The sequence below is a fragment of the Thermobia domestica genome, chromosome 12, assembly GCF_964235325.1.
Source record: "Thermobia domestica chromosome 12, izTheDome1.hap1.1, whole genome shotgun sequence".
NCBI lineage: Eukaryota > Metazoa > Arthropoda > Insecta > Zygentoma > Lepismatidae > Thermobia > Thermobia domestica.
Window position 1 is genome coordinate 106,539,801 of NC_137465.1, and position 12,848 is coordinate 106,552,648.

Below are 12,848 nucleotides of genomic sequence, written 5' to 3' on the forward strand. Positions count from 1 at the left end.
CCAAATTAAAGAAATACAACGACTTAATTTGCATATCAGTAAGAAAAGTGAATCAAGATACGAATTATTTGAGTCCACTTTGGCTCAGACTCATTTATACATAAATAGATACCAAAGATACTTCTCATTTCACTAAATGCCTCTCGTGGGGTCTGTATGACCCCCCCCCCCCACACACACACAAAGTACGGCATTTCGATGTATTTTATCAATAGTAAACATTGAAACGAAACAATATTTAGAATTTTTCTTTGATTGCAATTACACAACAATAATAACAACTACAAAAAAAAAATAATCATAAAACAAATATTTTTAAACTTATATTAAAAAAGTTGCTTTTGTAGTATAATCTTTTTGAGTAATGAATGGGGAATTTAGGTCTGAATATAATACGAATAATATACGGGAGTGAAACGTGATAACCCCCAAATGTGTGTTCATCAAGATTTTACACACACTTACACTTTTACGAACATTTTTCGTTTTTTTGGTATAAACCAGTTGGTTTTTTGAAAAAAAAACAGCTGCTTTAAACCTTGGTTTAAACCAGCCAACCCTGACATCTAGCATAATTAATTTCGTTTGGCATAGTTTTGTCCACTACTGAGTGATTACTAGTTAAAATTTACATCAAAAATTTATTGTTGAAGATAATAAGTTTGTGGTAAATAACTATTTTGTGATGGACAATCATAAAAGTAGTTTTATTTACAAGCTTAATTATATACAATTATGACACAAACATTTACAGTGAGCTATTCATCTTTCTTGAATCGTCTTTTGTTGTTCCACTCTCCTCAAAAGCAGTTCAGTAAACTTTATTTTCCAGTTGTTATCAGCATATGGATCTCTAACTAAGCCAAATTTCTGTTCGAACACTCCGACACACACATTTGGTTGGTGCAAAGTACCACAAGACAGTATCGTTATCAATCCATGAGGTTCACCCATTCCACGAGTTTGATCTACATTGGGATTAAAAAGCAAATTATATTGTCTCTTCAAAGCTAATAATGCATTAACAACTTCACTTGCATTATTTTGAACTTCCTGTACATGGTGTTCTTCGCCGACAAATAAAGCTACTTTTAAAGTACAGTCTGGCCAAAAATGTCCCGTACTGAAGTCTGTTGAATTTTGAGCTATCTGTTGTGTTCCGTTAAACATCGAATAGAACCACTCGACAAACATTTTTGCCATGTCATATATTTCACTGTTAGTCGGCGCAGTACTTGGAGGAGGTTCTACGTGATTTGGCCCTGGATTTGTATTGTCATCCTGGCGTTCTGTTTTTACCTGAAAGTTACAAAACGTAACATTTAAAATGTGCAAAATCAGAATGATAAAAAAAAAGAAAATAAAAACTACTACTTAGAAAGGACTGAAAAGAGTTCAACTAGATGCAAAATTATCTTCATAATTACCAAAATAATTAGAATATGATAAAATTTAATTTTAATTATAGGTCCAGAAAGTAACTTTTCCTTAACTAAAGATACCAAGGTTTTAACGCAATGCGTCCAATAATGACAGGTTACTTCAGAGAAAAATGATTTTAGACGTGTGTCTATTCATTTTGAACATAATGTTAAACCTGAAGAAGCTTGATTCGTCATATGCAATGACAATGTTGGCTAACGAGTTGAGGAACAAGACGACGAAAAAGCGAAAAGGATTCTGCGGTTTAGCTGTGGCTCGCACGGCATAAGTAAAATAATAACTATTGTTGTTGTTATTATTTATTAAGTTTATTTATACGAGGGTCATTTCAAAAGTTCTGCACAGTAGAAGATATAGTGAAAGTAAATAATTTATTGTACAAAATACATTTACAGGGCTTCAATATAATCTCCATTCTTGCTTATGACAAATTTTCAACGTTTTGGTAAATTCTGTATTCCGGATAGGGTACCTTCATCGTTGAGCTATCTGATCATTCGGGTCATTTCACTGGAAGCTTCGTTAATTGTATCGAAACGTTTTCCACGGAGTAATTCCTTCAATTTGGGGAACAAATCAAAGTGTGGTGGGCTCAAATCAGGGCTATATGGTGGGTGGGGAAGTATTTCCCATTCATACTTGTCGAATGGTACCGCTGAAACAAATTCTTCTACTATTCTTTTGCGACATACTTCACTCAGATCGTGCGGAACCCATATGGCATAGAGTAATGATTCTGTAAACTGAAGTGACAAGACATTCTGGCCTCATATGCACTATCCTCACATGTTTTTCGTCGATCCTCTTGCAAAATGTCATTCACAATAATCTCAGAAGTGTAGTCTGTTGCTGTAGATGGTCTTCCCCTTCTTAGGTTGTCCGCAGTTACACGACCTTCACGGAAACAAGCTGACCACCGTGATAGTGCTACGATCTACTACATATTTTCACAAATCTGTCTCAAAGCGTTGTATTCTTTCCACGTAGAGTTTCGATTTTAATATAGGAACGCTGGTCACTATGTGTAATCAGACCTGAGTCGTGTTCATCTTCTACTTTTAACACTTAATTTCTCACAACACAGCCATGCGAACCAGCAAACACAGATACAACTGTCAAGTCCAAACTCTGACTCACAAGTGACATAAAATTGAACTTGATCACATCACTCAAACGGTCGCGCATGTGCTGTGTGCAAAACTTTTGAAATGACCCTCGTATTATCTTTGGAAAAATCAAATGATTATTTTAGTTTAACGTCCCACACTTATTTAGGTTAAGGGAGACGGATGATTAATGAAAGTAAACGATTATGAAATTAAAATTTTGTACTCTCTCACCGGCACCAAATCCACACGAGCAAGTCATTAGACCAGCAGAGAAAACTATATTAGCTTTGATTTCTAAGTTGAGAGAACATATACGATCATATATGAATTTTATTACTATAATATGAGATTTTTATAGACACAAGTATTAGGATGTCCAATTGGACACTTCCTCCCTCTCCTCCGAAGCATGTTACAAGTAATCTATCGTATTATTATTATTATTATTATTATTCAATTTGAGTCTCTGAGTGATAATTCATATCAAAACTTTATTTAAAACTTCGAAATCAACTTTATATACTAATGGGTTAACTTTTATTTCTTCTAAATAAAGCTTTTTTAATGATTTCCGCGGGCAAACACAAGGCTCTGTCTTTACGTTAAATAGTAGTCCATGTCTCAAATAGCCTCGGTGCTTATGTAAAATACACTTTATAAACTCCATGTATTAAATGGGGAATTGATATAATTCAACTGTTATTGATGCTCATTAATATAGATCCTGAGTTGTCCAAGCATGGTCTAGTGCAGGTGGTTAAACGACTAAGTACATATCACAAGAGTTAAAACATATAGCTAAGCGGACTATTAGTGCACTGGTTAGCACACCGGCACCATAGACTCGACCAATGTATATTTTCGGTCCAGTTCACTTTTTACAACCGTTCAATTTTCATTTTATCAGGTTGTCTAAAAAGTAATGATCCTTTTGCGTACGAGATGGCGTTAGTGTTCCAAATTTAAGGGTATCTGGGTCTCAATGGATCAAGTCTAACACAATTTAACCGCTAATAGTTGAAGTTAGTAAATGTGCATTAAGTGTTGGAATTCTTATATTCCGACGCAAGATATTGTGTCGTGAACATGACTGAACTTTCCGCATTGGTACTCTAGATTTTACAATTTTACTTCGATAAAGGCGCAAATGCGGCGTAGGCACGTGAAGAAATTTGTGTTGTTCATGAACAAGACACGTTATCAAAATCTTCAGCAAAACGAAGGTTCAGTCGTTTTCACTCTGGAAATTTTGATGTCCATGATGCACTTCGTAGTGCGTGAGCAATCATAGAAAAAGTGGGTGTTCTGGCAAGAGCTGAGCAAGACTGGTATGTAAGCAGTCATGATATCGCCAATGATCTGAAAATCCATCAACAAACAGTGTTAACTATTTGGAGAAAATTAGTCACAACAAGAAGCTCTACGTTTGGATACCGCATGACCAAACTTAAAACTTATTCATTATATCGTGCGAGTCTCTGCTGAAAGAACCAACTCAAGCCATTTCTGAAGTGGTTGATCAAACGAGTGATGAAAATTGAATAACCTACAATAGTGTGCGGAAAAGACTATGGTTCAAGCGAAGAGAAGCTTCACAGTTTGTTGGAAAGGCCATACTAACACCCAGGAAGATTATGCTGTGCGTTTGATCGGATTGGAAGAGCATCACGAGCACCTGATGATTTGGCAGAACGAGCATCACGGGCAGAATGATGATTTGGACCTGTACTGTCGACAATTAGTGTGAGGGCACCTAGTAATTCAAAAGAAACAGCCGGAACTGGTCAACAGAAAAGAAGCCGTATACCACGTTGACAACGCCAGTCAGATTGCATATATCTTCAACGACCCGTCAAAAATTGAGAGAAGGTTTTAATGCATCCTCCGAATAGCCGGAATCTGACACCGTCAAACTATTACTTGTTCCAGTCTCTGCGGAACACACTGAATAGAGTTAAGTTAGTTTCAAAAGTGATCTGTGAAAACCACGTGCCATACTTCTTTTTACCAGCAATCACAGAAGGTCTATAGGGACGGGATTATGGTGCTGCTGAAAAAATGGAAAGAGGTCATCGACAAAATGACGCACATGTGATATCAAAACATTATTTTCATATCACATCATAACATTATTCTCTTATTTTGACCTCCAATGACTCAATACTTTTCAGGCAACCTGATATCATCATTATACTCAAGACACCGTTTGTTATAGACCTGTACTAACTACCATGGAATCTTTGTCCAATCTAAACCGAATTTAGAATACCTATTTTTGCTTTCCCTCAAATGCTATAATAGAATGTCAATTCAAACCAATGATCTCTCGAAAGAGAAAGAACTAAGAATACAATGATGATAAAACTGTTTTACAATCATAAAATATTCTTATCTAATCACTATCATTTATGTTAATATTTATCAGGGTTGTGAAAAACCCAGGTTTTTCTACAAAAGCCCAGCCCAGTGGGTTTTATTGGGTAAATTGGGTTTTATTGGGCAAAATTGGATTTTATTGAGTAATATTGGGTTTTATTAAATGTTGTACGCATATTTAAAGCCATATTCCTACTTAATATACCATTTAAGCATATATGTTCTACTGTACACACGAAACTATGGAATTCCCTTATGGGACCGTGGTGGTTCACGTCTGGCGCGGGTTTCTAGTTCGATCCCAGGTTCCGCCAAGTGCGTTTTGTGGTGGCCAAATACAGTGGGCATGGGTTTTCTCCGGTTCTCTCGTTTCCTACCACTTTGGTCATGCCACCATTTTTATCCATATGATCACAGTTTCCCTTAGCCCTGGTGTATAATCATGAAACATTGAACTAAACTTTGAAGAGAGAGAGAGAGAAAAGATGCACAAGGAATCTTTGAAGTTCCCATACGCGTTTCGTGAGACACACTTTACACTATTGACACTCGCTTATATTTCGATTTCTAGAAAGAAGAAAATACATAATTTTTTACAGTAAGAAAGAAGTGGAAACCCCTGAGTCAGCCGTCTTGGGTTTCACTCAAGACACGCCATGCAAATACTGGGATAGTATCTCAAATTCACGAGCTAGAGATAAAAAAAAAAATGGCTTTATTGAATGGATGTTGTTTTTCTACAAAGAAATATTTTTTTAAGAACTGAAATGTTGGAAATGAATTTTTCTCATTTTCAGTTGCCAATTTGGTTTGTTACAATAGATTTTACGATTAAAAGGGTTTTGTGACATACAATAATTGTACTGTGCTTCACATACTCCATCAGATATGCAAGAAGAATTTGGGAGTTCCACAATCTGATTGCCGTTATTATTGAGAAAATAGAGGTGTATCTTTCGTCCTTTTTTAAATATCCTTTTTTTTAAAATGAAGCGTTCTCGGTTTGTAATTAACTGACAAATTGAGAAAGATATTTTATCTGTTTATATTAGTACTCAAATATGTAACAAAATCAAAGGAAATGTAGCCGCATTACTTTTGATTCCATACTATCTGAAGTGCCCGTTCTTTGCTCAGGGAGAAAAATGAAATGAAATATTTGAGTTTTACGTCCCATGCTTATGCCGGTTAGGCTAAAGGAGACGGTGATGATGAGTAATGAATGAAATGGTGGAATGAAGAAAGTGGGAGGAAACGGGAGAACCCCGAGAAAACCCACGCACACGGTGTTTGTCCACCACAAAGTTCACTTGGCGGGGGCTGGGATCGAACCCGGGACCCCAAGCACAGAGGTGAACGCTCTACCACTGAACCACTGCGGCCCCAAGAACTAATTTAGTCCAAGTTAATTAACAACGACATTTATTAGTCCAAGTTAAAGAAATACGACGACTTAATTTGCATATCAGTAAGAAAAGTGAACAAAGATACGAATTTTTGAGTCCACTTTGGCTCAGACTCATTTATACATAAATAGATACCAAAAATACTTCTCATTTCACTAAATGCTTCTCGTGGGGTTTGTATGACCTCCCCCCCAACACAAAAAGTACGGCATTTCGATGTATTTTATCAATAGTAAACATTATTGAAACGAAACAATATTTAGAATTTTTCTTTGATTGGAATTACGTAACAATAATGACAAACTATAAAAAAATTTTAGAAAACAAACATCCATAAACTTACAAAAAAAAAAAGTTACTTTTGTAGTATAATCTTTTTGAGTAATGAATAGGGAATTTAGGTCTGAATATAATACGAATAATAGACGGGAGTGGGACGTGATAACCCAAAAATGTGTGTTCATCAAGATTTTACAAACACAGACTTTTACGAACATTTTTCGTTTTTTGGTTTAAACCAGTTGTTTTTTTTTTTTAAATAAAAAAAACAGCTGGTTTATACCAGCATGATTTAAACCAGCCAACCCTGATCACTGTTCATCTCAGCGACCCCGATCACTATATATTCGATATTAATATTGGTCATTTTTGATCATTTTTAGGAATCTTCCTCCTCTCTCTCCCCAAGTTGTGAGGCTCAATTTAGACGTAAACGAGATCGGAAGTGTCATTGTTCAATTCAATGATCCCGAAAACTATGGAATCGACAACTAATATTGGTCATTTTCGATCATTTTTATATACAAGTATCTCCCCCTTCCCCAAGCTACGGTGCCGAATTTAGATTTAAACAGCATCGGAAGTATAACTGTTCATCTCAACAACCCCGAAAACTATAGATTCGACTCTAATATCGGTCATTTTCGATCATTTTTAAATATAGCCCTCCTCAATCCCTCCCCTAAATTCCACCGTCAAAGTGAGCTGATGATTTTGAATTTAATCGCTTGTACTGAAATAACGAGTCTAGCTCGTCATGGCCTTCCGGTGCCAAATCGCACAATGACGAGCTACACTCGTCATAAAATTTAAACTATTGTAGCATCACGTAGGGTTACTATATTGGTGTTTTGAAAGTTATATAATGATAAACCATCTATAATATACTTTTATAACATACTTCAATTACCAAAATTTAGAAAATAAATCGTAGTGGAAGGGGTTAACGCCCCTTTCAGCGGCGAGGCTATGTAAGACGGGACCTACTTATTGACGTGGAATCCGAACCACATGAGCTCCCGCCAGAAATCGAACCCAGGTCTCCCAACCGTCGAAGTGATATGACAAAAACCATGCCAGGTCCAAACTTCATCTATGTTAAAAGTTTGATGGAGATCGCACAGTGGGGCGAAAACGCAAAAATCTGGCCAAAATATGATAACTATATTCAAATTGAATGAAATTTAGTATTAAGGGGTTATTGAGGTTGCTGATTACGATTCTGCAACTAAATTTGGAAAAAACAAAATGGCGGATCCAAAATGGCGGGATAAAATTTCCGAAAGTCGTAAAAGTCGTAGAAATGTTTTCAAAAGTGGCGATAAAGGGGTTATTGAGGTTGTTGATTACGATTCTGCAACGAAAGTTGAAAAGAAACAAAATGGCGGATCCAAAATGGCGGAATAAATAGAATGTCAACATACTTCGTAATTTTCACAATGTATCTTTAACAACATTCACTTTTTTCACATATTTTGATGAACAATTACTTGTTACTTATGTTCTTATTTATTAGAAATGTATTATTACTTAAATTACACAAATTATTGCTATTTGATTCGGTTATGATAATTGCAATGGCTTGTGACTGTAACATTAAATAACAATAATTAACATCAACACACTAAGTAATTGGCACGCTTTGGCAGCTACGTTTTCGTCGAGAGCATTAATTAATATCCAGACTACCATTCTATAAAATATGAACGCGGTGCACGAGGGTGCACATAATGTTTTCAACGCTTTAAGTTAATAAAATATATAAACAATGTGAAAATTTTGTCTGACTTGCGATTCAAATTATAAATTATTACACCATTATTATTAATTTTTCACTTCATACACTTATTCTACTTACTAGTACGATATAGGAAAACTTTACAGATTTAAAAACTATGAACGCGTTCGAAAGTTACAACCGTTTCAACGGACGCGTCACAATTGTTCTGTTCTTCTCTACGAATTTGACCTGCTGACGGGTCTACTTAAGAGTGGCTATGGTAGTCGGAATAAAGTAAAAACCCTATTCTATTTATGGATTGGGCCCTTCTAACATCACTCTAGCCAACTACATAAAAAAATTCCTATATTACTAACTTTCGTTTTTTTACTTTTGGCCAGCTTTTTGCGTTTTCGCCCCACTGTGGATCGGTCGGATGGTTCAAGAGTTAATAAGTTTTATTTATCTTTTATATCTCCCCTTTGCCCCCTCCCCGAAGTTACACCATTAAAGTGAATAGATAAAAACACTCCCAGGCCCGAACCTCATCAATGTTGAAAATTTGATCGAGATCGGTAGAGTGGTTCAAGAGATTAAAGAGTAAAAAACATAGTCACTTTTAATTTTAAAATATATACGAATTTTACTTTTATAATATATATTTAATTTATAAATAATAATATATTTATAAATTATATAAATAATATATATATATATATATATATATATATATGAAATGAAACTATTTTTTCTTAGAACTGAATACAGAAAATGGTGCATGTCTCATACGTCGACAAGTATAACGTTAAGCAACAACTATCTGCAATTAATTAACACATCTATGAAAACAAAAGCCCTATTAATTTGACAATACTCGTAATTATAAAATAAAATTTCTAGTTGTACGTCTCATTTTAATCTTAAGGAGACGGATAATTAATGAAAATGAATAATTATGGTGGAATTAGAATATAGAAGTAAATGGGAGAACCCACGAATACGATGTTGTCCACCACAAAATTAATAATTCCATAATATAAAAGCTTATATTAATTATTACACACACATTTTCGCCCATGGCCTACTAACAACAATTTTATACATATATCATTTACAAAGTTAGCATACCTTCAAAGTACTGTTCAGCTGTGAGTTCCAATACTGCAGCAATTCCGTAATTAATAAACTTTTTTCTGAAGATGGATTAGCAGGCACATTAATTGAATGCAAGTATTTGAAGATAATTTCTTTCGTTACTTTCTTCCTGTGTAGTAGGACACTCAAACTTTCTGTGCAACTCAGAATAGCATCTACAGCATCTGCAATGAGCAAAAATATTATCCATACCAAAAATAAAACCTCACTGCTTAACTACGCAGAAAAAAGTTAAAGTAATGTCTATAAACTTGAACTTCTTTTCAAACCGTAGAAAAGGTTATTTTAATAATACGATTAGCTGAAAACATATTATACTATTGTAGAATTATTACGGTATTACAAATTTATTTTATACTGTAAAGATCATAATAATTATACCATTGTTTAATAATTATTTTATCAGAAAGACTTAAATTGTAATTATTCCAATCCTTTCTGTTATAAGTAATAAATTATACTTTATTAAACCTTACAATTATTATTGGTCTCCAGAGTCCAAATTCAAACATTTACGTCTTCTTCAATCATGAATTAGCTCATCTTTAAAGTATGGTGATAACAAAAGTGTATGCTATTTTGTTACGCTGAAGCAGGATTTTCAGCAGTAAGTCTGAATCTTTGACATCTTTAGCAGATGTGAGCATTCATATACGCCATTACACTTTGAATACACCATAGAATTTTGCTAAGAATCCTTGTAAACTACTTTGTTTCGTCTCCAAACTAGTACTTACTTGTTCGCAGACTCCACATTTGAGCATGCAACATTATCAGAAACCCTGAAGTTCTACACAGATGAAGTATAAATAGGATGACACTCCAAGTAAGAAGGTACTAGCTTGTTTTCTTGATTTATAAAGACATTAATTGTTTCTAATATTGAGATGGACGCAGCCACCTGCATATGTTTATTACCTCTCATGTGACTTGCTGTCCAACATCACTCAGCGAAAAGACACTCCGACAAATGTTGCAGCAAGCAGAAAATTCGTTACCTGGTACTTCCTGAATCCATAATAAAAAATTATCTAATAATCAGAAAGAATGGAATGTGGTATTAAAATACGTGGCCACTAATGTATTTGTTACCTGCAAAGGAAGACTGGATACAACGAAAACCGAACACCTCTGCAATTCCAATCTTGTCTCCGCAACTCGAACAACCACGCTACACCAGCAGAGAGTTGTTACTACGCACTCTACTCCCTCCCCGCTTTTCGACTGCTTTTCTATGTAACAATAAGCTGTAGTAAATAGAAGTCTGTTGTTGACGATTATACCTACGTATAAAATATTTTCGTTTCGCCATGTACGTTGCATCGATCCACTGATTCAAATAAACTTGCTTTTTTTTTTTTTTTTTTTTTTTTGACTGACACGTTTTCTGTGTAGTATCGGGATTTAAGCATTGTTAAGTTTCTAAAATAAGATATGAAAATGAACTAAAACACGTAAACAATGAAACATACAGGATAACACACACGATAATATACGATAACAGCGCTATACTCATTCTCAGGCTGCTATTTGACCATCCAGAATTTCTTGTAATAATGTCCTTATTACTTTGTATTAACTATTATATTACAACATTTGCATATTTACAAAATTCTATTTTTCAGCAACGAATACTTCTGCGAAAGTAAACTGAACTCCCATCCCAGAAAGTGAATAAAGAACAGCTTATTCTACATAAAAATAAAATCTTGTCTCAAAACATTATTTACACGGGTGAATGAAATCAATTACTATAAACACGTAATTTAAGAAGAGAAAAACAAAGCTGTACACCTGGAAAACCCGGGAGATAAAAACTGCCCAATCGATCATATTCTCGACAAGCAACGTTTTAGGAATAGCACGTTATGATTAGCAGGAGCTTACATTGATTCGAATCACAATTTCCTAGTGATGGAGGTGCAAACTTTGTTAAATCCCACCTCCCCCAAAATAAATAAATTAAATAATATGAGGAACTGAAAACGGAATTTAGATATCGACAATAATATGAAAGAAGAGATAGAAAAAATTCTTTGGGATAGATAATAAGGTATACAACGTGGAAGAAAACTGAGGAATAGTTAAACAGATTCTGGTAGATACACTCAATAATGACAATGGCAAGATAGAAACAGCACCGAGAAAACGATGGGTAACTGAAGATATATATTTAGGAAGCAAAGGAACTTGGTGGAAGAATTGACGAAAGTATACACGCAATTGGAATCGAAGATCAGTAAGGTCACGTGGTCACTGACCATCAAAGAATCGCCCAGGAGATATCATAATCGAAGCAGAAAAGAAGACAGAACGCAATATACTGAAAAGTGAAGCAGTACACGTCATTAGACATAAGAAGGAGGAAGGTCACTGAACATGACGAAATACCAGCAGACTTACTAAAGAGATGCAATGAAACTACTGACTTCATTTATTAACAAGATCTACTTGAGTCGAGAATGACCGAAGGACTTTCTAGATGTTAAAATAGCTGCATTACTCGAGAAAAAGCAAGCAAAGAAATGCAGTGATCACAGCCTTATTTCCCACATTAGAAAGAATATTGCGCGCATATTGAGTAAGTGGTTGGAAAACAAATATTAGATATTGAAGGAAGATCAATTTGGATTCGGGAAAGCACGACGGATTAGAGAAGCTATTAGGTTAATGAAACTTAGAACAGAACAAACTTTCGACGTAAAGAAGAGTTTTGTTTGTGCGACCTGGACCAGGTCAATTGACCAAACTCCTGGAAATACTTAAAGAAATCGCGGTCAACTGAAAGAATCGTCGACTCATTCGTAACCTGTACACAGGACAAAGAGTGAAGTTGCGCCTGAACCAAGGTGAGGTACGGGGAGACACTGTATTTATATTTAGAACCAAAGAAGGACTACATGAGATGATGAACAGAATAGTTGACACTGGGAAACAATATGGAATGGAAATCAACATCGAAAAGTCGAAAGTCATGAGAATATCCCGTGGAAACATGTCCTTAAGGATCAGGCCAGAACAGAGAGTTTGAAGAAGTCTATGATTTCAAATATCTGGAAAGTATTTTGAGGAGGGATGTTTATTGCCGCAAAGAGCCAGGTCAAGAATTGCTGTAGGAAAAAAAAAAAAAAAAAGCATTCAATAAAAGATCACTCCTAATCAGTGGTACTATTCAGCCGGTTCGCACAAGTTCGCTAGAACCGGTTGTAAAATTTTTCAAGTTCGCAGAACCGTTTGTTATACCCCGACATAACAGTAAATTTTACCCAATTACACCCAGGAACAGTAAATTTTAGATTAACTACCTTTGTTTTTAGAAATTGTTACGGCTACAGGATTAAACATATTCTCAGAATAAGA

At 35.0% G+C, this 12,848-nt stretch overlaps 1 protein-coding gene across 2 annotated transcripts in view; it reads right to left on the reverse strand.

Annotated features, from left to right (window-relative positions):
• Positions 1 to 539: 539 nt before the first annotated feature.
• The window catches only part of LOC145666579 (uncharacterized protein C3orf38 homolog), a 31,854-nt gene continuing 19,545 nt past the window's right edge, over positions 540 to 12,848 (reverse strand). For both annotated transcript variants that reach the window (XM_081733944.1, XM_081733943.1), the window contains exons 3-4: positions 9,462 to 9,652; positions 540 to 1,299 (exon numbers count right to left, since the gene is read on the reverse strand). In XM_081733944.1, the coding sequence (XP_081590070.1) occupies positions 763 to 1,299; positions 9,462 to 9,652 (728 nt within the window). In that variant the 3' untranslated portion in view covers positions 540 to 762. The remainder of the gene's footprint in view (positions 1,300 to 9,461; positions 9,653 to 12,848) is intronic.